General features: G+C 43.3%; 1 protein-coding gene across 3 annotated transcripts in view; it reads right to left on the bottom strand.

Annotated features, from left to right (window-relative positions):
• Positions 1-23,175, bottom strand: part of cemip (cell migration inducing hyaluronidase 1) — a 239,455-nt gene that overhangs the window by 102,123 nt on the left and 114,157 nt on the right. For all 3 annotated transcript variants that reach the window (XM_087981291.1, XM_087981292.1, XM_087981290.1), the window contains exons 3-7: positions 16,018-16,155; positions 10,264-10,405; positions 8,995-9,231; positions 6,471-6,650; positions 3,055-3,125 (exon numbers count right to left, since the gene is read on the bottom strand). In XM_087981291.1, the coding sequence (XP_087837417.1) occupies positions 3,055-3,125; positions 6,471-6,650; positions 8,995-9,231; positions 10,264-10,405; positions 16,018-16,155 (768 nt within the window). The remainder of the gene's footprint in view (positions 1-3,054; positions 3,126-6,470; positions 6,651-8,994; positions 9,232-10,263; positions 10,406-16,017; positions 16,156-23,175) is intronic.

Here is a 23,175-nt window from a genome sequence, read left to right on the forward strand (position 1 = left end):
CATGAAATTTCTTCACTTAGATATTCTGGAGCCAAATACCTTCAATGTCCGTGGAGGTTCACTCTCCACTCAAACATTACTTTTTCATTTAGGTTACTCCCCAAGGGTTATGTCAAACTTGTGCCAAATCGAACCGGTAGGTTAAAAGCTAAATTTTCTGACTGCACCTTTCCACTGCGGAGTCTTACCAGAAGGGGGTGCCTTTGGCCAACCATAATGTACCATGAAGAACTCATTCACTTTAGTGAAGAGAGAATAGTGTGCATCTGATCTACAGCATTTGAGAGTGAAGGGTCCATTACATCGTCTCGATACTGGCATTGTCCGTGCAAAACATTTTTGTGCTCCTCAATGCCAACATGTTTGCATCGTAATACAGAGCATCTCAGAACTGGTGAGTCTAGACCATTTAGTCTAATTGATTTAGACTAGTGTTTATGCTCCTCATGAGCCTCCTTCTATCATTCTCCATGCTATTATTTGCATAACCTCATATTCCTTTCTCCCTCATGTATTTTGCCATTAAATGCACATGTGCTATTGACTGTAACTTGCTCTTGAGGTAGAGACTTCAACATTCAACCCACTGTCTGGACAAACGGCCCTCCAGAATTTGATTGTTGCATTTAATAATAGCTATCGTACTTTACGGACCTCAGAAATGGAAACATCAAGCCACACGTTTTATCCTTTTAAAGGTCTTTATTTGGTTGCACATTAGCCTGCTCTTTTCCAGAGCATGTAGTCCCACTCTATTTAGCCTTTTACGTATATCCTTTCAGTCTGGTGTCGTTCTTGGGAATTCTTATTAGACCTTGTAATAACCCCTACAAGGTCCATGGAAAATTATTAATTCATTGCCTTGTGGAGCTTGCTGAGTATGAGCTCCCATGGTAACAGGCAATTGCCAGCCCCACTGGAACTCATCACCTGAGCCAGGAGGCCTGGGTTCAATTCCCACCTGCTCCAGAGGTGTGTGAGAATGTCCCTGAACAGGTTGATTAAGGCAGACCCAGCATGCAATGTCTATCAATGCTCTCAATGCCTTTGGAGAGAGGTGGGCACCGCGAGGGATATAGTACTTTCTTTCCCGCTCCGACTCCATTTTGATTTAATCGCTTCCCGCTCTCCCCCTCTCCCTTTTGATCATTCACATCGCCCTAATGGACTTTGCATCTAAATTTCTAATTGGTTGCACTGTTGGTGGTTAACAGCTGAAAACAAAAAAAAAGGTCACGGTGATTTGGTGGTGGGAAAGTTGATTGATTGTGTATGATAACATTTCCGGATATTAGAAAATATCTGTGGGGGCTCAGTGGTTAGCACTGCTGCCTCACAGCACCAGGAACCTGGGTTTGATTCCAACCTCGGGCAACTGTCTGTGTGGAGTTTGCACATTCTCCCCGTGTCTGCGTGGGTTTCCTCCAGGTGCTCCAATTCCCTCTCACAATCCAAAGATGTGCAGGTTAGGTGAGTTGGCCATGCTAAATTGTCCATAGAGTTAGATGCATTAGTCAGGGTAAATATAGGGGAATGGGTCTGGGTGGGTTACTCTTCGGAGGGTCGGTGTGGACTTGTTGGGCTGAAGGGCCTGTTTCCATACTGTAGGGAATCTAAAAAAAATCTAAAGCAGCCCCGAACGGCTCCCTTGGTGTAGTGATGACCTCTGAGCCAGGAGGTTGAGATTCAAGCCCGATTTGTTCCTGAGGTTGTAATAACATCTCTGAACAGGTTGATTAGAAGAAAAACAAGCAAACCCAAGTTGCTCTTGTGGCACAGTGATAGTGTTCCTATCTCTGAGCCAGGAAGCCTGAGTTCAGTCCCACCAGCTCCGGAAATGTGCCTTAACAACTGAGTGGTTCAATTAAAGACAAGAAAAAAAAACAGACCCAGCTCCTTACAACTCAATTTGGATGTAGCCCCTTCACTGTCCCCCCCTACCCCTCCCTTAATGGGGAGGGATAGGAGGGACAGTGCTTGTAATCTGCTTGTAAATTCTTCAACTGGATCTAAGGGACAACTTTTTCACACAAAGGATAGTGTGTGTATGGAATGAGCTGCCAGAGGAAGTGGTGGAGGCTGGTACAATTACAACATTTAAGAGGCGTATGGATAGGTATATGAATAGGAAGGGTTTGGAGGGAATGAGCCAAGTGCTGGCAAATGGGACCAGATTAGGTTAGGATATCTGGTTGGCATGAACGTGTTAGACCAAAGGGTCTACTCCCATGCTATATATCTTTATGTATGACTCTATGGAAACATGGGTGATTTACAGGTTAATAGATTAAAAGAAATTGCTGATGGGGGAACAAAACTGTTCAGTTGTGTGGAAGAGCACTTTCTGGATATGAATGAAAAAAACGATAAGAAGTAGATAAAGCAGACCAGGGATGGGTCTGCAGACCTGTCTGTCCCAGAGCCCTTGCACAACACAAATCGTTGCTCTATTTTGGTGTTCATTAATAAATGTTCTTTTCCAGTTGAGCATGCTCAGTTATTACAGATCTTTTCCTTATCTACTAGATTTTTTTAATAATTTGCAAAACAGTATTGCACATATTCATTGAATCCCTATATTGTGAACGCAGGCCACTTGACCCAAGTCCACCCCAATGCTCCGAAGAGCAACTCACCCCCTATCCTCATAACCCAGCATTTCCCATGGCTAATTCACCGAAACTACTCATCCTGGACACTGTGGGCAATTTAGCATGGTCAATCCTCCTAAGCTGCACACTTTTGAATCATGGGAGGAAACTGGAGCATCCATAGGAACCCCAGGCAGACACGAGGAGAATGTGCAAACACCATACAGTCGCCAGAGTGTGGAATCGAACCTGGGTCCCTGGCGCTATGAGGCAGCAGTGCTAACCACTGAACCACCACTGTTCCAAATTTGTCTCACAAAGGTTCGATAATAGTTTTGATTTCTTGACATTTGACTGAGACAGTGTTAGATTTTTGACAACAATTGAACAGAATTTGTCAATTTATAAAATCTCATTTCAAAGTTGATTGTAAGAAGAACATAGAATATATCTCCTCAATTACCTTGATAAATAACGTGATCTTCAGAAGAAGACTCAGGCGATCCTTTAACTGTGATGAAGCTCCAAGGATGCCTTTGAATTGAAAAGGAAAGAACATTTACATTTCCATAGCACTTTGCAGAGAGTGAAGTACTTTCTAAGTGTTGTCACTGTTGTAATACAGGGACCGTGGCTGCCAATCTGTGTATAACAAGATTCCAGAAACAAATGTAATAAATGCTTGGTACTTTTATTATCATGTTGATTGAGGTGCAAATATTTTCCAGGGGGAGCTTTCCTGTTCATTTTCAACTGATGCCATGGGATCTTTTACTTCCATGCCAGAGGTCTGCCACTTACCCTGAGGTTGGGTCCCCTGATTCTATATCCCAGCTCCAAGCCAGAGGAACATCCTTCCTATATCTCCTCTTTGGGACCCTTTAAAAATTTAGTATCCTTCAATGAGATTACCTATGTAGAGATGCTAGGTTGACTTTACTCATAGGACAATTTGGCCTTCCCAGGAATCAGTCTGCAGAACCTTTGCTGCTCTCCCTCTTTGGTAAGGTGATCAAAACCCTTCATAATACTTCAAGTGTAGTCTCCCCAAGGCTTTACATAAAAATACAGGCAAGTCTTCTTTACTCTTGTACACAAGTCCCCTTTCCGTGAAGATCAACATTTCATTAGTCTTCCTAACTGCTTGCTGCACCTGTACGTTAGCTTTCAGTGACTAATGAACAAGGACATCCCAGACCATTAGCAATCTACACTTCCCAATCTCTCACTATTTAAGAAATATTCCGCATTTGCTTTTAACCTGATCAAAGTGCATTTATATTCCATCTGCCGTGTTGTTGCCCACTCAATCACTCTGATCCAATCTCCTTCAAACCCTTTTTATATCCTCTTCACAACTCATCTTCCCACCTAGATTAATGTCATCAGCAAATATGGAAATTTACATTTGGTCCCCATGTTCAAATCACTGATGAACAGTTGGATCCAAGCACCAATCTTTGCAGTACCTCAGTAGTTCCTGTGCTCTGCCGTCTGTCCATTAACCAATTCTCAGTCAGTGCCAGTATATCACATGTTCTTATTTGTTTACTGTGCACAACCTAGCCTTCTGAAAATATAAACATACCTCATTCACTGATTCCCCCTTATCTATTCTGTGCATTACATCCTCGAAATTTGTCAAGGGTGAGTTCCCTTTCATAAACCCATGTTGATTCTGCCAATCCTACCATTGTTTTCTAAGTACCCAGTTTGTAATATATCTGTTACAACAGATTCCAGCATTGTCCTCCCACTGATGTCAGGTCTGTAGTTTCTAATTTTTATTCTCCCTTTTTACTTAAATGGTGGGATATTTGCTGCCTTCCAATCTGCAGAAAATGTTCCAAAATCTAGAGCGTTTAGAAGATGATCACCAATACATCCATTATCTCTATAGTTGCCTCTTTCAATATTCTGGGATCAATTCAACGGATTGATCATTTTTCAGTCCCACTAATATTCCAGGGATACATTTTTGCTAACATGAATTTATTTCAGTTCCTCATTCTCAATAGTTCCTTGGATCTCCAGTACTCCTGGGAGGTTGTTTGTATTTTCCTCAGTGAAGACAGTGTGGCACTCTGTTGGTACCACACTGGAGTGCCAGCCCAGCTTATGTGCTCAACTTGGCAGAATACAGTTAGCTCACAGCTCCTTCTGACTCAGTGGTGAGAATACCAGCAGGAGCAGAGCCACAGCTGAAACTTCAATCCAAATTGTTTGTTGTTAAAGGCATACCGTAAGTAGGCAAAGGCAAAATGCTGCTTAAGACTACGAGGTCAAAATAAATATTTGCAATCATTGGAAACTAATTCTCTCAAATAGCCCTCAAATTTGAAACAAGAAAATATGAAGACTACCACTGAAAATTAGCTCGCATTTAGATTCCAGTTTTGACACATCTTCTGGCTCCATAAACTTAGATAACTAAATATAATGCTGTCCAATTAGTGAAAAGATCTTTGGCAAGGGCAAGGTCTGCCTTACAGCTCCATTTCCAGTCTGGTTAATTTAATCTCTGATTAGCTCACTGAATAGGAACTATCGGATTACGTTAATTAAGTTATTAAACCTTACCAAACACGACTCGGTGTCACATTGCCTCCCATCAACAGACCACTTTAATTCTCTGATGATGTGATTACACAAGTCTTACTGTCCAATTGCATTGTATCTTTACGTTCTTGAATGTAGGTGATCTGGAGGTTACTACACGCCACATTACACCGTAAGCAAGTGAAGGAGCCGGTGTTGGACTAGGGTGTACAAAGTTAAAAATAACACAGTAACAGGTTATAGTCCAACAGGGTTATTTGAAAGCACTAGCTTTCAGAGCGCTGCTCCTTCATCAGGTGATTGACATTAGGGCTTCTAATTCAAAGGAATTTAGATTTATTTGCATTTAGATTTTTATTGTCACATGTATTCAAGTGCAAGAATACAGAAAAAAAGTGTACAAGTCACCATTCTCTGGTGCCATCTTCGAATACAAAAGACAGGATTAAAAACAGAAGCATAAGTAAAAAGATAAAAAGAAACAGCCAAAGAAAAGGAAACACCCAGATAACTCCCCCATCTCTGCTGTAAGTCTTTGCCGCCAGGAGAACAAAGCCACAAAGTCCATCCCTCAATCTGCAAACACTACACACATGGTCGCAACAGGAATGCTACCGCCTCAAACCTCACAGCGTCAGAGACCCGGGTTTAATTCCAGCCTCAGGCAACTCTCTGTGTGGAGTTTGCACATTCTCCTCGTGTCTGCGTGGGTTTCCTCCGGGTGCTCCGGTTTCCTCCCACAGTCCAAAAATGTGCAGGTTAGGTAAATTGGCCATGCTAAATTGCCCGTAGTGTTAGGTGAAGGGGTAAATGTAGGGGAATGTGCTTTGGCGGGTCGGTGTGGACTTGTTGGGCCGAAGGGCCTGTTTCCACACTGTAAGTAATTTAATCTAATCAACAATAGGTCAAATAAAATCCAAGGCAGTTAGATCCCATGGTGGGGAAAATTTAGGCTTCTATTAAAGGGAGTCTCGATGATGAAAATGGCTTCCAAGTGTCTTTATTGCCAAGACAAGACTTTTAAAAACCTACTCTTTCATATGTGCAGGCATGGCTGGCTAAGCCAGCACTCATTGCCCATTCTTAATTAGAATGTGATCCACCTTTGACAACTACTCCAGTCCTTAGGGTTTAAGTACATATACAGTGCTGGTAGAGTCGGGGTTCCAGGATATTGTCCCAGGGATGGTGAAGGAACAACAATATATTTCCAAGCCATAAATTATTCCGACAACTATATTAAAGATCACTCCAAGCAGCACTTTATGATGATTTAAAGATTTCTTTTTCCAAAAACGTGCACATTTTAACAGATTTTACCTGAATCCGAGGTGTCTGAAATACTTGCTCCCCAGCTTTGACAGCGCATTTTTGGCAAAGTTATCCAGGTTGGCTGATCCCTCATCATTTACAGCTACTGAAATGATCATGCCGTCCTTGACTCTGTCCAGGTACTCAGCAAGCCGTTTACTTTCATCTTTGCTTTTGTAGGTATCAAATCTGCATTTTTTTAAAAAAACAAAAGTACTCAATTTGTGCTCATTGCATTAAAGTCATCAATCATCTGGAAAGCAGCTAAGAACAGAATGTACGGAGCTTGAACCCAACAAGAACCCAATCAGTATTGCAAATACACACATGCCAAACAGATGTAAATCAAGACCACATATCACAGGAGCAGCAGCAGCTGCTATCACATCAGAGAGAGAATGTTGCATGTTTTAAAATTGTCACAGCTATGCAAGCATGATACAGTGACAAGTGGCTCAGTGGTTAGCATTGCTGCCTCACAGTGCCCAATCCCATGGGTAATTGTCTGTGTGGAGTTTGCACATTCTCCCTGTGTCTGCATGGGTTTCCTCCGGGTGCTCCAGTTTCCTCCCACAGTCCAAAGATGTTCAGGTTAGATGGTTTGGCCATGCTTAACTATCCATAGTGTGCAAGGACGTGCTGGCTAGATGGATTAGCCAATGGGGAATGCAAAGATAACTATGGAGGTGGGGTGGAAGCGGGGGGAAGGTTGGTTGGTCTGGATGGGATGCTTTTCGGAGGTTAAGTGTGGACTTGATGGGATTAATAACCTGCTTCAACACTGGATGGATTCTATGACACTAGTTTCTATGTCTGCAACAGATTTTATTCACAAGTCTTTAAAATGTCTGCTTCACATTTTAACTTTGGCTTCCAAGTATTTCCACAGTTTGTTTACTTATCCTAGAGTGTATACCTCAGGCTTAACCATTGAGGTACAGTGAGCATCAATAGTAAACAGATGTACATAGAGTCATAGAAATGTACAGCACAGAAACAGACCCTTCGGTCCAACTCATTCATGCTGACCAGGTATCCTAACCTAATCTAGCCCCATTTGCCAGCATTTGGTCCATATCCCTCTAAACCCTTCCTATTCATATACCCATCCAGATGCCAATTAAATCTTGTAATTATACCAGCCTCCACCACTTCCTCTGGCAGCTTGTTCCATACACGCACCACCCTCTGTGTGAAAAAGTTGCCCCTCAGGTCCCTTTTATATCTTTCCCCTCTCACCCTAAACCTATGCCCTCTAGGTTTGGACTCCCCTACGCCCAGGAAAAGACCTTGTCTATTTAGCCTATCCATGCCACTCATGATTTTATAAACCTCTATAAGGTCACCCCTCAGCGACCGACACTCCAGCCTATTCAGTGTCTCTTGTAGCTCAAATCCTTCAATCTTGGCAATATCCTTGAAAATCTTTTTTGAACTCTTTCAAGTTTAACAACATCCTTCCTATAGGATGGAGACCACAATTGCACATAGTATTTCAAAAGTGGCCGAACCAAAGTCTTACACAGCTGCAACAAGACCTCCCAACTCCTATACTCAATGCTCTGACCAATAAAATAAAGCATATCAAACACTGCCTTCACTATCCTATCTATTTGCGATTCTAATTTCAAGGAACTATGAACCTGCACTCCAAGGTCTCTTTGTTCAGCAACTGTCCTCAGGAACTTACCATTAAGTGTATAAGTCCTGTTAAGATTTGCCTTTCCAAAATGCAGCACCTCGCATTTATCTAAATTAAACTCCCTCTGTCACTCCTCAGCCCGTTGACACACCTGATCAAGATTTCTTTGTAATTCTGAGGTAACTTTCTTCACTGTCCACTATACCTCCAACTTTGGTGTCACCTGCAAACTTACTGACCATACCTCCTCTGTTCACATCCAAATCATTTATATAAGTTACGAAAAGCAGTGGACTCAGCACTGAGTCTTGTGGCACATCGCTGGGCACAGGCATCCAGCCTGAAAAGCAACCCTCCACCATCACCCTCTGTCTTCTCCCTTCCAGCCAATTCAAATCTACAAAATGGCTAGTTCTCCAAGTATTTCATGTGATCTAACCTTGCTAACCAGTCCTCCATGAGGTACCTGTTGAACACCTTACTGAAGTCCATTTAGATCACGTCCACTGCTCTGCTTTTCATCAATCCTCTTCATTTGTTCTTCAAAAAATTCAATTAAGTTATTAATATGAAACTCATGACAGTGCCTTAGGAGTTGGTTGAAGCGAGTAGTTTAAGTGTTTTCAAAGTAAATTAGACAAATACATGAGAGATGGGAAAATAGAAATATTCACAAAAAGGCTGAGGTGGATAGAAAGGGAAAGAGAATCATTGAGGCGAAACACCAGCACAGATTCATTGTGCTAAATGACCTATAAATTCTACCGAAGTAATGGTTGGGACTGCTGCCTATATTAGATTCTCCTCTTTGGGGAGCCCACCTAATTGAACAGAACACAAGTGAACACTACAGATAGACTAGAAAGCTCAACAAGAGTAGTTTGAACATACCTGTCTGAATGGATGACCTCTCCAATCCGGTTAATGACGTGCACTATGATTCCTCGATGACCCCAGCTTCTTTCAAAGTAGTAGCCACCCTCACTCATCCCACCAGGATGGAGGGTGCTATTTAAAAACGTCCAGGACAACTTGTGGGCACCATGAAGTTCAAGTGTCCCTCCTCGACTGACACCAATGTACTTCAACCCAAAGTAGCTGTGAAGTCCTTCTGTTTCTTCATCCGATCTACAAATAGGATATCACAGAGATGAAACCAATAGCTGTGTGGCACTTAAATCAAGAAAAGAACAGGCATTTCTGTATTCATAAGCGTTATGGGCGATATTATGAATCTGTGCTCCAGACATTGTAAGCAATTTTAACTTTACTTATCACTAAAAATCAAGTTTACTCAATTTTTTTTTCACATATTGCTCGTCATTTTAATTCTTATTGGAGTCAATGCAAGTTAAAATTGGGAGATAAGTGTAGGAATAGCTGAATTAAAATTGTCCATTTTACACTTCCACGGAGGCTTGAGGAGAAATTCTGTTTTTAAGAGTCAAGTAGAAACCAATATGACCAACATGGTTAATTATTTCTATTATTCATTCATGGGATGATGGCTTTGCTGGCTAGGCAGCATTTATTGCTCATCCCTAATTGCCCAGAGGGCAATTAAGGGTTAACAACGTTGTTGTGGTTCTGGAGTCACATGTAGGCCAGACCTGGTAAGGGTGTCCTAAATGACATTAGTGAACTGAGTGGATTTTCCCAATAATCGGTAATAGCTTTGTGATCATCACTAGACTCTTAATTCAGATTTGCTTTTATTGAATTCAGAATTGAAAAGTGTCGCACTGGGAAAAGCACAGCAGGTCAGGCAGCATCCGAGGAGCAGGAGAGTCGATGCTTCGGGCATAAGTCCTTCATCCGTTTATTCCTGATGAAAGGCATATGCCCAAAATGTCGACTCTCCTGCTCCTTGGATGTTGCCTGACCTGCTGTACTTTACCCAGTACCACATTTCTCCCAGTGACTCTCCAGCATCTGTAGTCCTCACTTTCTCCTTGAATTCAAATTCCACCATCGGCCATGATGGGGTTCAAATGCAGGTCCCCTGAAGACTATCTGGGTCTCTGGAATAACAGTCCAGCGATAATACCACGAGACCATCACCTCCATGAGTGCACTGATTTCTGCACCCAGACTCGTGTGCTCCTGATTGGTGACGGTCCACACTGCTAATTTGTAAAAACCAATCCGTACTCTACTGACCTTCCATATAAAATGATGGTGACGTCTTTCTGAAATGGGCAGTCTTCACTGCCGATGTGCAGTTCCCCACCATCTTCAATAAGAATATTCCTTGTGCGAAGAACGATAGTTTCCTCATTGTTGTTGGAAATGACCAGTTTTCCTACAGGAGGAGATAGTCAACATGTATGTATCTAATGAACAAGTCTGTATCTAACCAATCACATGTGAATCATGTAATGTTACAGTTGGTTAAGAGGCCATTCGGCCCATCAATCCTGTGTTCACTGTGTGACAGAGCTATCCAATCACTCCAATTGCTCACAATTTTTTAAAATCATTTTCTAAATTTTGATTTTAGAAGGGTGTAGGACAAAGATTTCCACTGACATAGGACTGCTGAATTAAGTTATTGGGGCTGTTCACTGTAAGGGTATTAAGATAGACTGATGAAATTTTCTGAATTTATGGAGCGGTTTTGCACAATATTAGAATGGTTAGGGGCTTTTCTTTAAGATGCACACTTGATAGACCAAAGGAATTCTTTCTGTGCTGTAGACCTCCATGAATCAATAACAGAAAGACTGTTTTCATTGTGAACACAAACGTGCCCACGCAGAAACACAGAACAATAGCTGCCAGGAACAAATGGCAGAGTAGATTTAATGGGTTGAATGGCCTAATTCTGATTCTTTAGCTTACGGTAATCACACTGCAGAGTCATAACAAAGCACAACAGCCAACTATTCAGAGCAAGAAAACAAAGAAAGATAAGCTCAATCCTGCCTTGGTGAACAACAAGTCGCTGTTTATTATGAAAACAGAATCATATCAATTGAGCCTGCCTTCTGGGCACAGTGCGGATGTGTGAGGGGAAGGACATTGAGACAGGCCAAGTAGATAGCTGCCCAGGAAGACCTATTCCCCAGAAACGATGAGGGAGGGAAAGCTCCGCTCTGTCAACCCCACCTCCCCACCCTAGATTCCAGCTTCTGAGGCCCTGGTGAACTCAGCAGAACAGGCTCAGACACATCCAACAGCCCGTCACAGCCAAGAGATGTCACCAGCCTCATATGCACAGGTGCCGGCTACCATCTTCTCAGCCATTTTGGTTTTCAGAGTAACCATGCTTATTTTTTAACCTCAAACACAAGCTGCAAAATTCAGTACCGTAGTGACAGATGTTCATTGTCTGGGTGTCAGACGGCACTGAGACATGTCCCAAGCTTCTCACACCAGCATGTAATGAAGTTCGACATTCCGACTCATGTCATCTCTCAGCCTCTATCAGCTTCACATTTGAGAGCAGCAGGAATGACACCATTCATCATCCTCAGCCCCCTCTCATTACATCCGCACCATTTAAACAGTTTTCATTATACACTCTTGGAACACATGCTGGGCAGCGTTTATTGCTCATCTCCAATTGCCCTCAAGAAGGTGGTAGTGAACTGCCTTCCTCAATGACTGCAGTCCATTTGCTGGCCGGTAGATCCACAATGCTGTCTTCCCAAGAAGGGTGTTTCAGGGTATTGACCCAGTGACAGTAAAGGAACAGCGTTACCAGCCATGTTTCCATGTATCTGCTGCCCTTGTCCTTCTAGATGGAAGGTGTTGTCTAAGAGGCCTTGGTGAATTATTGTAAAGTACACATTGTTACTGAATGGCAGTGGTGGATGTTTGTGGATATGGTGCCAATCGTAGGGCTACCTTGTTGAGGTGTCTCAAGCTTCCTGAATGTTGTGCGAGCCAGAGTCATCCATTAAAATTAAGAGTATTTCATCAAATTCCTGATTGTTGCCAGTCTTTGAGGAGTCAGGAGGTGAGTTACTCGCTGCAGAATTCCAGGCCTCTAACCTGGTCTTGTAGTGACAGTATTTATATGGGGAGTCCAGTCAGTTTCTGGTCAATAGCAACCCTAGGATGTTGATAGTGGAGGATCCAGCCATGGTAATGCCATTTGTTGTCAAGGGGCAGTGGTTGAGAATATCATTGATCAGCACTTGTGTGACATGAATACTACTTGCTGGTTATCGTCTCAGGCTTGAACGCTGCCCAACCCGTGCTACATTTGGACACAGACTGCTTCACTATTAGTATCACCAATGGTGCTGCACATTATGCAAACATCCTCAGCTCTGCCCTCATGGTACAGGGAAGTTTAGCATCTGTGATGCTGGAGACATCAGAAGGTGACCAAACGAAATTGTCCACTCGGCACTTCTGGCTGAAGGTGTTTGCATAAAAATCAGCCTTGGGTTTTACTGAAACTGGTGTGTGGGTCTATCCTGTTATTGAGGCTGGAGATATTTCTGTTCCCTCTTCTGCCACTGCGTTATTTGATTGTCAATCCCAATTATGAACTGGGGATGTGACAAGACTCTGGATTAGAGTGGTGCTGGAAAAGCACAGCAGTTCAGGCAGCATCCGAGGAGCAGCAAAATCGACGTTTCGGGCAAAAGCCCTTCAGGAGAGAGCCTGAAGGGTGGAGAGATGTGACAAGACTACAGAGGTCACATCTGTACAGACTGATCTTTTGGTTGTGGGGTCTCAAAGCACATCAGTTGCAGGCTATATCCAGTGTTTGCCAGCCAAGTAGTCCTGTTTGGCAGCTTCACAAGGTTGACACTTGACTTTCAGGCATGCCTGGTGCTACTCATCACAGGGGTAGTGCCATACAATGAGGACTTCCTCTCTCCAAAGGTGGCATTTTGTCTCCTCAAGAATTGTGCAATGGTCACTCTTACCAATAACATTATGGAGGAATCCATCTGTGGCAGGCAGGATGGTGAGGATGAGCATCAATTTCATATTTCTTCCTTGTTGGTTCCCTCTCTAGTTGCCGCAAACCCAGTCTAGCAGCTATTTCCTGTAGGACCTGGCCAGTTAAGTCAGTGGCAGTGCTGTCAGTGGGGATATTTAAGCACAAATCACAATCCTCTCCCTTCCCCCTCCTCCCAACCCCCCAGTCCCCCCATCCCCTCACTTCCCCACCCCCCTGTCAGTATGTTCAGGTACTCTTCTGGTGTTTGCTGGGTTTTGGAATAGTTTTGAGTTGCTAATGTACCTGTGGAATGGCACCTGCTACAGGACTCAGCTCCAACTTGAAGAAATATAGATGTGGTCGTACTGAGCAACTCCCATGTGCTACAAACAAGCTGCTCAGAAAGCTAGGAGAATGAGGAGGGGAAGATGGGCCTCAGCAGGAGAACATAACTCCTTCAAGTCCTCAGGAGGCAGCTATCCAACTGCAGACTCAAGGATAAACAAGGCATTTGTTGTCTTGGCTTCAATAAAGGATGTCTTCACCAAACCTGCCACTTGCTCCAACTATAGAGCAAGGAATTGTCAGCATTTTCAGGGGCTGTCACCCATGACAACCTCTTCTTAGGAGTTGGGTTCTTTCCAAGGCTAGAGCAAAAGGAATTTGCACCATCTCCCAATCTACTGTCCACTGCTGCACTCAGCGTGTCCCCAACACTCTGGGTTCCAAGGGAATGGAACACATTCTGTTCCCTTCTGCTGGACAGAAGCAGGCAGAGTGAGCACCAAGCTCTACAGGAATGAGAGGCCCTGCCAGAGCACAGCTGTATGCAGCCCATTTCATGGGTGTCATGGTGTCAATCCCAGGGATGTTCCACAACCAAAGAGGAATCCATTTGCTTGATGTGAGCAGACACAGAGATTCACGCTGATCAATGCCAGCTCTCCTGGTGGCAGTCACAATGGCTTCATCCTGTGGCTTTTCATATGCTGGCTGTACTTCAGTCAGGTACAGGTGACTACTCAATGATGCCCTCCAGGTGCAATGCTAATGGATTTGGCACCCGACTCTCTCTCACCGTCAACATGAGGGAGAGGGGAGAAGTCAATGAATGTTGACCTGGCCAGTCCACAATCCCCTCCTTCCATGGATGGAGCCCCACTTCCACGTTCAGCACTAATCCCAAATCCTCCCTATTCCAGACTATGATGGTACCAATTTGGCCACAATACCAACATTAAAGCCAACACAAACAAACATTCCAGCAAGGTTTAAACACATTATATCACAAACAAAGGTCAAGCAACCAGCCTTGCGCTACCTGGCTTCCACGAGTCTCTCTCGGGCCTAGTCTTGCTGGGCAGTGCTATCCCAATAGCTGCAGCTTGGTTGGGAGTGGGCAGGGTTGTGGAGCCTGTGACTTCCATTGGGTGGGTGGGTGCAGAGGGACCTGCGGGTCTTTCCTTGAGCAGCTCTGGGCCTCGAGGCCCTGGCATTAGATTGCATCATTCTGGCAGCAGGCTTGGTTGCCTGATTGACAAGAAACAACTGGTACATTGCGTGCTGTCACGCTGAGAGAGAACAACAGGTTTGGGCTCCACACTCCTGAGTGCCCGCTCCCCATGGCTGTAACTTTACAAATCAGGTAATCTGGTGGGGGCAGTGAGTTGGATACTATCTGCATACAGAAAACCCTTCCCCAAGTTGGTGTTGGTTCTATTCGGGTGGATGAAGTGGCATGGAGGATGGCATGGTCACCCTGTCAAAGTCTGCAGACAGATCGAGAAGGATGAAGAAGAACAGTCTGTGGCTTTGATTAGACTTGCTTTGGTATTGTGCTGGGGTGAAACACCACTGAGTGACTGAAAGAGGGAGTGCCAGGAAAAGCTGGCTTGGATTCAGGAGGTGGCAGCATGTGGAAGCTCTTTGGAAGGAAATGAGAGATTGGGGACGGGTTGTTGTTTTGCAAGAACTGTGCAGCCAAAAACTGTCTTCTTTGAGGCGAGTGGTAGATAATGGCAGATTGAAAGGGAGAGGGAGAAAATCTGTAGAAAACGAAACTTTTAACTCTATCAGCTGACATGGAGACCCAGGAGGGGAGAGGTTTGGGTGGTCAGCAGTTTAGAGGAATAGGGTCAAGGCAGCAAGAGATGAATTTCAAGACATTGGAGTGGGTCCAAGAGGAGATAGGAGAGATACTGGAGTAGGATGTGAGGAAGTTTGGCTCAGTAAGCTAAGGATGCAGCAGAGGCAGTTGACAGGATGGTATTGGTTTCAGTTAGTCTAAGATCTGCTTGAGCTGAAAATGTGTTGCTGGAAAAGCGCAGCAGGTCAGGCAGCATCCAGGGAACAGGAGAATCGACGTTTCGGGCATAAGCCCTTCTTCAGGAATCCTTCAGGAAGCCCTGAAGAAGGGCTTATGCCCGAAACGTCGATTCTCCTGTTCCCTGGATGCTGCCTGACCTGCTGCGCTTTTCCAGCAACACATTTTCAGCTCTGATCTCCAGCATCTGCAGTCCTCACTTTCTCCTCGAAGATCTGCTTGCACTTACTGTTGATTGTGAGAACAGAACAGGCAGGGGAGAGGTGTCAGAGAAGATGATGTGCAGTTGAGAAAAGAATCCTTATATGTAAGGATGATCCTAGTGACCAATTACTGGGGGAGTTGATGGCAGGGTTTTGGTGCATTAAGCCATGTGGTCCAGTTGAGAGGAAATGACATTTGATGTTGTCACTGACCATGATCAATAACTGCATCATTCGGTTGTTGCTGCATCAGAAATCCTGCGGCAAGTTTATCCCCATTCCCTTGTTGGGATTTTGCTCAATTTTGTTGTAATTTGAAAAATGAAGCGACAGAAACAGGTCCTCAGTAATCTAATTTACATTATTCTAATTATATTTCATCCCAAAGGGTAAAGTTTTCATTTCTACACTTATTAATGTAGTAGGATACATTTGAACAAAAATTAAACTCTCATAGAGCCTTCAAGCAACTGGTTAAAATGTACCTCCATCAAAGATGCGAATGGAATGGACTGTAGCAGAAGAAGACAGCAGCAGTTTCCGATTATGTCCAATGTTCACTTGATGTTCCTTATTGTGGCCAGGATTCCAGAGATGGAGATCTGGATCCTGGTCAGGACAAGCTTTACAATACAAAACAGATTGCCATTAGTTCATAATCCAGTGTCCTCAATACATAACCCATCATCCTCATTCCAAAACATATACGCGTGGGCCTGTGTCAGGCAGGTTGCACACGTACAGGGGTAAAAACATGCGCAATGATGAACGTGTCTTTGCTCTACCTATATTCCTTTCTCCAACTTAACACTTACTCCTTGGAAATTCATCATCATAGAATGCAATGTGGATCCAGCCCATCAAATCCACATCAATCCTTCAAAGAGTATCCCACCTAGACCCAAGCCCTGTAACTCTGCATTTCTCATGGTTACCCACCTGGACACAATGGGCAATTTAGCATAGCCAATTCACCTAACTTGCACATCTTTGAACTGTGGGTGGAAATCATTGTAGACACAGGGACAATGTGCAAACTCCAAACAGTCACCCAAGGGTGGAATTGAAACTAGGTCGCTAGTACTGTAAGTTGTCAGTGCTAACCATTGAGCCACCATGCCACCCCAAAAGTATCTCGATGTAGCTGAGGTAAGTGTATTTCATGCTTGGTCAAAATGCAATCTCTGCTTTGCAGTTAAAAAGATTTGTATACCTGCTTGAATCATTGTGGAATTGTTCTAACTCAAAGATTAATGATCATTTTAATGTTATTAATTTGCTTCCTATTTTAGCATTCAGAAACTGAGTAAATGATTGCTAATAGTGAATAACAATTGGACAAAGGTCCTGTGTACGCAACGTAGTGAAATCATAAATTGGTAGCTAGGACAAAGAGGCCCTCGTTACTCCCCAGTGGGGAAACCTTCAGACAATTTTCATAGTTTAAAAAAAAAGTCAGAATAGTTCCTTTCACAGATTTCTGCAATTTAAATGTAAGTCCTGTGCTTCAGACACAAACAAAGAATGTTTATTCTTGTTGAAATCTCTGATGTCACCACGACTAGGCCATTCCAAACAATCCCTGACAAGGAATCTCTCTCTTTGCTAATTTTGGAGAGAGGATGGAGACGTGCATAAGAAGCTGGGACATTTTGCCACTGGATCCTAGGAGGCTGAGGGGCGACCTTATGGAGGTTTATGAAATCATGAGGGGCATAGATAAAATTAATAGCCAAGGTATTTTCCATTGGGTGGGGAGTTCAAAACTAAACAGCATATTTTTGAGGTGAGAGGAACAAGATTCAAAAAGGGCCTGAGGGTCAACTTTTTCACACAGAGGGTGTTTCGTACCTGGAATGAACTGTAGTGGTAGATTCAGGTACAGTTACAACATATTTTTCATCGAATCCCTACAGTGTAGAAACAGGCCATTTGGCCCATCAAGTCCACACTAACCCTCTGAAGAATAACCCACCCAGTAACGCACTCCCCTATTACTCTACATTTACCCCTGACTAATGCACCTGACCATACATATTCCTGAACACCATGGGCAATTTAGCATGGCTCACTGGCCTAACCTGCACATCTTTGGATTGTGGGACGAAACCAGAGCACCCGGAGGAAACTCACACAGATACTGGGAGAATGTCTCTGTGAGGTTTGCACAGTTTCCCAAGGCGGGAATTGAACCCAGGCCCATTGCGCTGGGAGGCAGCAGTGCTAACCACTGAGCCACTGTGCCAACATTTAAAAGATATTGGGACAGATATATGAAGAAGAAAGGTTTCGAGTGATATGGGCCAAATGCAGGCAAGTGGGATTAGTTTAGTTTGGGAACCTTGCTTGGCATGGACGAGTTGGACCAAGAGGTCTGTTTCCATGCCGTGTGACTCTATAAGTGGCTGATTGCTGAGTAACTCAGTCTGAGTCCTGTATATAGTAATACACTGAGCATCCCTTCCACTGCAAAAAAAAAAAGAGTTAGTACAACACGAAAAGTGAGACAAAGGACCCATTTGATTTGTTACAAGGGCATTAATAAGACCATAAAACTTAGGCCATATGTCCCATCAAGTCTGCTCCACTATTCAATGAGATCATGGCTGGTCTGATAATCCTGCCCTTATCCCATAATCCTGACTGATTATAAATCTAGGCAAAAGTGAGGACTGCAGATACTGGAAACCAGAGTTTAGATTAGAGTGGGGCTGGAAAAACACAGCAGGTCAGGCAGCATCCGAGGAGCAGGAAAATCGACGTTTCGGGCAAAAGCACTTCATCAACAGAAATCTAGCATTTCAGCCTAGAATCCAGTTAATGACCCAGGCTCAATAGCTCTTAGTAGTGAATAATTCCACAGATTCACTACCATCTAAGAGAAGAAATTACTCCTCATCTCTGTCTTAAAAGGGTGATTCTTCTTCTGGAATTATGCCCTCAAGCCCTAGACTCTCGCAGAAGGGGAAACAAACATTTTGCATCTGCCCTGTCTAGCCCCCTAGGAGTCTTACAATTCAATCAAGTCACCTCTACATTCATCTAGTTCAGACTATTCAACTTCTCCTCATAAGACATTTCCTCTGTAGCCAAGATAAGCCTAATGAACCTTTTCTGGATTAACTGGGTGTATGTTCTGCTACAGTAAAGTCATGTTAAAAGAAAAGCAAAATCCAATTTGAATTCAATCCATTTCTTAGTGAGAATCATTGAAGCATAAAATTCAGCCCATTGCCCCTCTTTCTGTTCTCCATGAGAGGAACCCGACTCTGCTGCCAGGCCTACATCACTGCCATTAATTCACGGCTTTGCCAACCTTCTGCCTTCACATAATCATCCAATTTCCTTTTGTAACCCATGATTGAATTTGCCTCCCCTTGAGATTCTCACCACTCGCTGGACAAAGAATACTTTTTCCTCATGTGCTATCTACTTTGTCAGCACTTGCCTTGTATCACCCTCTGGTTCTTGATCCTATGCCAATTGTTCTCTCTTTCTATGTTGCTAGATCCGAACAACCTATGATGTTGTGACTATCAAATTTACTCTCAATCTGAATCCAACAACTAAACATAGCAGCTGCTAGAAATTTGAAATAAAAACAGGAGATGCTAGGAATACTCATCAGGTCAGGCGGCCTCTATGAAGTGAAAAACTGAATTAAGGTTTCAGGTCTGAGACTTTGAAATGATTGTCTCTTCACAGATACAGTCTGATCTTCTCTCAAGCTTCCCTTTTCTAAGGAGGCCTTCATCCTTGGAACCATCCTCCTCAATCACCTCTGTAACTTCCCTAAGGCTTCCCTCTGCTTCCTTAAATGTGATGCCCCAACACTCCAGTTGAGGTTGAGCTAGTGTTTTATGAAGGCTTATCATAACGTCCCTGCTTTCATGTTCTGTCATACGAAGTTCCCATGCAGCTTTTCTCCACCTGCCCTGTCACCCTCAAAGATTTGTGCATATATAACTTCAGCTCTCTCTGTTCCTCCTCCCTTTCTCCTTGTTCTTCTTCCCAACCTGTATCATTTCACACTCAGTTAAAAATCACACAGCACCAGGTTGTAGTCCAACAGGTTTATTTGGAAGCACTAGCTTTTGGCATCTCCAAATCAATTCACACTTGTCTGCATTCGAATTTCATCAGCCACATGTCAGCCTATTCCACCAGCCCTGTTTAACTCCTCGTGAAGTCTATCACTTTTACTCCTCACAGTTTACAAAACTTTCAAGTTTTTTTTAAAAATTGGCTTCTGAAATTGAGTTTTGTACACTGAACATTAATATAGATCAATCAAGCTGGTACTGATCCCTGGGAATTCTCCTTATACATTCATTCATCCAGCTTGAAAAACAACCCCTCTCTGTTTCCTGTCACTCAGCCAGCTTTACACCTGTGCTGTCTTTTTTATTCTACAGTTGCTGACAAATCTATTACGAGGCACATTGAGAAATGTCTTTTCAAAGTCTATTTAGGCCATATCAACCACATGACCCCACTTTAAGTCTCTCTGTTAACTCATCAAATAACTCAATAAGGATTTGATCAAAGAATTTGCACTAACCACTTGCTCAGTAAAAAGGTTTACCATCATGTGACTGGTGCCTCTTTGGAAAACCAGCTTGAATCAGTGTCCTCTGGTCCTCCAATCTTCCACAATTTCTCCATCTATTTTAAAGAGGTGGCATTGAAGGTGGCAAACAGGTGGAGAGTGCAATTAATAAAGCATAGTGTCCTTGGACTTTATTAATAGGAGCATATAAGAGCAAGGAGATGAATTTATATAAGACACTTGTTGGATCTCAGTTGGGGTATTGTGTACAGTTCTGGGTGCCACATTACAGGAAAGATGTGAATACGTCGAAGCGAGTACAGAATGATTTACAAGAATGAGAAACTTCAGTTGTGTGGATGGATTGGAAATGTTGGGAACGTTCTCTTTGGAGAGAAAAAGACTAAGAAAATTTGATAGAGGTTTTCAAAATCATGAGCAGGCTTGTTAAAGTAGATAAGGAGAAACTGTTCCCACTCCGAAGAAAAGAACAAGAGGGGCCTTGATTTAAATTGATGTGCAAATCAAGCAAGGGTAATGTGAGAAAAAACCTTTTCACTCTGCGAGTAGTTCGGGCATGGAATATACTGCCTGGAAATGTGGTGGAGCCAGGTTCAGTTGAGGCATTTAAGAAGTGATTATTTGGAAAGAAATGGTATGCAGGGATGTGAGGAAAATGCAGGAGATTGGCATTGCAAACACGTTAGGCCAAATAGCCTCTTTCTATGCTGTAGCTATTCTGTGGCATGTACTTTGTCTAGTCCTCTCATCATTTTGAACACCTCTCCCATTAAATAATCTGCATTTACCCAAGTGACTGTCAGATTGTTGTCTCTAATCTTATTCCCACCAATAAGGTGTTGTTGGGCTTATCTTTAGACTTTTCTTTTGAACAAGGGTGTAACATTCACAATTCTCCAGTTCTCTGGCATCAACCCTGTTTCCAAAGAGTTTGGAATGTTTTTGGGTAGCACCTCCACACCCTCCACTCTTATTTCCCTCAGTATCTTCTGACCCTTTACATTTGGTCCAGGTGACTTGTCAATTTTAAGTACAGTCAGCCTTTCTAATGTCTTCCTTTAGTCCATTCAGTTTCTCAACTACAAAATGGTGAAGCATTTTGTACTTAGTTTTGCCAAGGAACAAAGTACTAATTTTCATCCCTCAGCCATGTCTTCTGCCTCTGTGAATGTATTCCCTAATCAGTTCTACCCTTCCCCTTACCACCTTTTGTTTATAACTTACAGGAGATTTTAAGATTCCTTTTGTCTTAGTTGCCAGTATCCTCATACACCAGTTAATTAAAGTAAACAGGCAATGGCAACAAATGGTTAGGAAGGCAAGTTGTATGTTGGCCTTCATTGCAAGACAATTGGAGTTCTGAAGTCTCACTGAAGTCACCCAGGGCCTTGGTAAGTCCACAGCTGGAATACCATGTGCAGTTTTGGTCTCCTTACCTAAGACAATCCATACTTACCACAAAGGGAGTTCAGTGGGAACTGTTACAGGGGATGGCAGGACTATCCTGAGGAAAGATTGCTCTGAATGGGCACATATTCACTCATCATTATTGGCAATAACTCACTAATGAGTCTGATTATCCACCTAGGAAATTCTGTGTCACTGGTCACGGGTTCTGTGGGTCCTTCTGTGGCTGACAAACCCAGTCCCACTGGCCATATCTCCCACCACACATTTGGCAAGTGATTTCAGGAAGTGGAATTGGTCCTTGTCCTTGAGATCAGTAGCATTCATTTCTCCAGTTCCTCTCCTGTATTTCCTCTTGCCGGGAGTGTTTGCAAAGAATTATATCTCTTCACACAGGAGTTTATTCCAAGTTGATTTCTTCTGAACAAGTGTCTCCTATGCATTAACACCTATGTTGCACTTCTTGAGGGAAACCTTTGGGGTGTCTTTGAAATGCTTCCTTTGTCCTCTGTTCATTCGAGTGCCTTCCTGGAGCTGGCTGAAGATGACTTACTTTAGGCAGTTTGGAAATCAGGCATCCTAAGCATGGGGCCAGCCCAGAGGAGTTGGTTTCGGATGATCATGGCCTTGATGCTGGTGCTATTGGCTGTTTCAAGAGCAATAATGTTAGTTCGCCTGTCCTCCTGGCTGATGTGGAACTTCTTTCTCCAACAACATTACTTCTCAGTAGTCTTGAGGTGGCATTTATATATAGTCCAAACATTGGAGCCATATCAAAGAGTTGAAAGGATAACGGCCTTAATGCAAGAATCTTGATATTAGTATAAATGATTGAAGACTTTTATCCTTTGATGTCTGAAGCTGATTGGATGCAACGTTGAATCTCTGACTCAATGTCAGCCTTAGATGACAGGTAGCTTCCCAAGTAGGGGAAACGTCCCACCTTTGGGAGGGTTTCTCTATTGATCTTAATGGAGGGATGGACCAGAATTGGACCTGCAATGAGTTAGTAAAGGACTTGAGTCTTCTTGAGGTTGAGGCTGAGACCAATTCTTCGGTATGCTTCTGCAAAGGCATTAAGCGAGGCTTGAAGGTTTTCTTCCGAGAGTACAACATTGTTGGTGTCGTCTTCAAGGAAGGAGACAAAGTGGAATGTGGGAATCACCAAGGAATCTCCCTACTCTCCATCACTGGGAAGATCATCACTCAAATCTTCACTAGGCGCCTTCCCCCAGTCTCAGAGGAAATTGTTCCTGAAAGCCAGTGTGGCTTCTGACCAAACCATAGAATGATGGATATGCTTCTCACTGCCTAGCAACTCAAAGAGAAATGTCAGGAACAACAACAAACACTCTACATGGTCTTCATCAATGTGAATAAAGCTTTTGACTCAGTGTCCTCGAAGACTCTGTCAAAGTCCGGTTGTTGAATGAAATTCATCAACGTCCTCAGTTGCCCCCAAAATGAGATGTCAGGGTTAGTCCTCACTTACTGTAATATGACCAAAATTTTTTGAAGTTAAAACAGGGATCAAGAAGGGGTATGTCATCACTCTCATCCTCTCTCCATCTTAATCACCCCCACCCTCTCTCCATCCCCATCACCACCATCCCTCACATTGTCCAGAACAACCTTCCCAGAGGTGTGGACATTCTCAGCAGGATGA

Source organism: Chiloscyllium plagiosum, unplaced genomic scaffold, assembly GCF_037043375.1.
Source record: "Chiloscyllium plagiosum isolate Xiang-an unplaced genomic scaffold, Cpla_swu_hap1 HiC_scaffold_39, whole genome shotgun sequence".
Taxonomy (NCBI): domain Eukaryota; kingdom Metazoa; phylum Chordata; class Chondrichthyes; order Orectolobiformes; family Hemiscylliidae; genus Chiloscyllium; species Chiloscyllium plagiosum.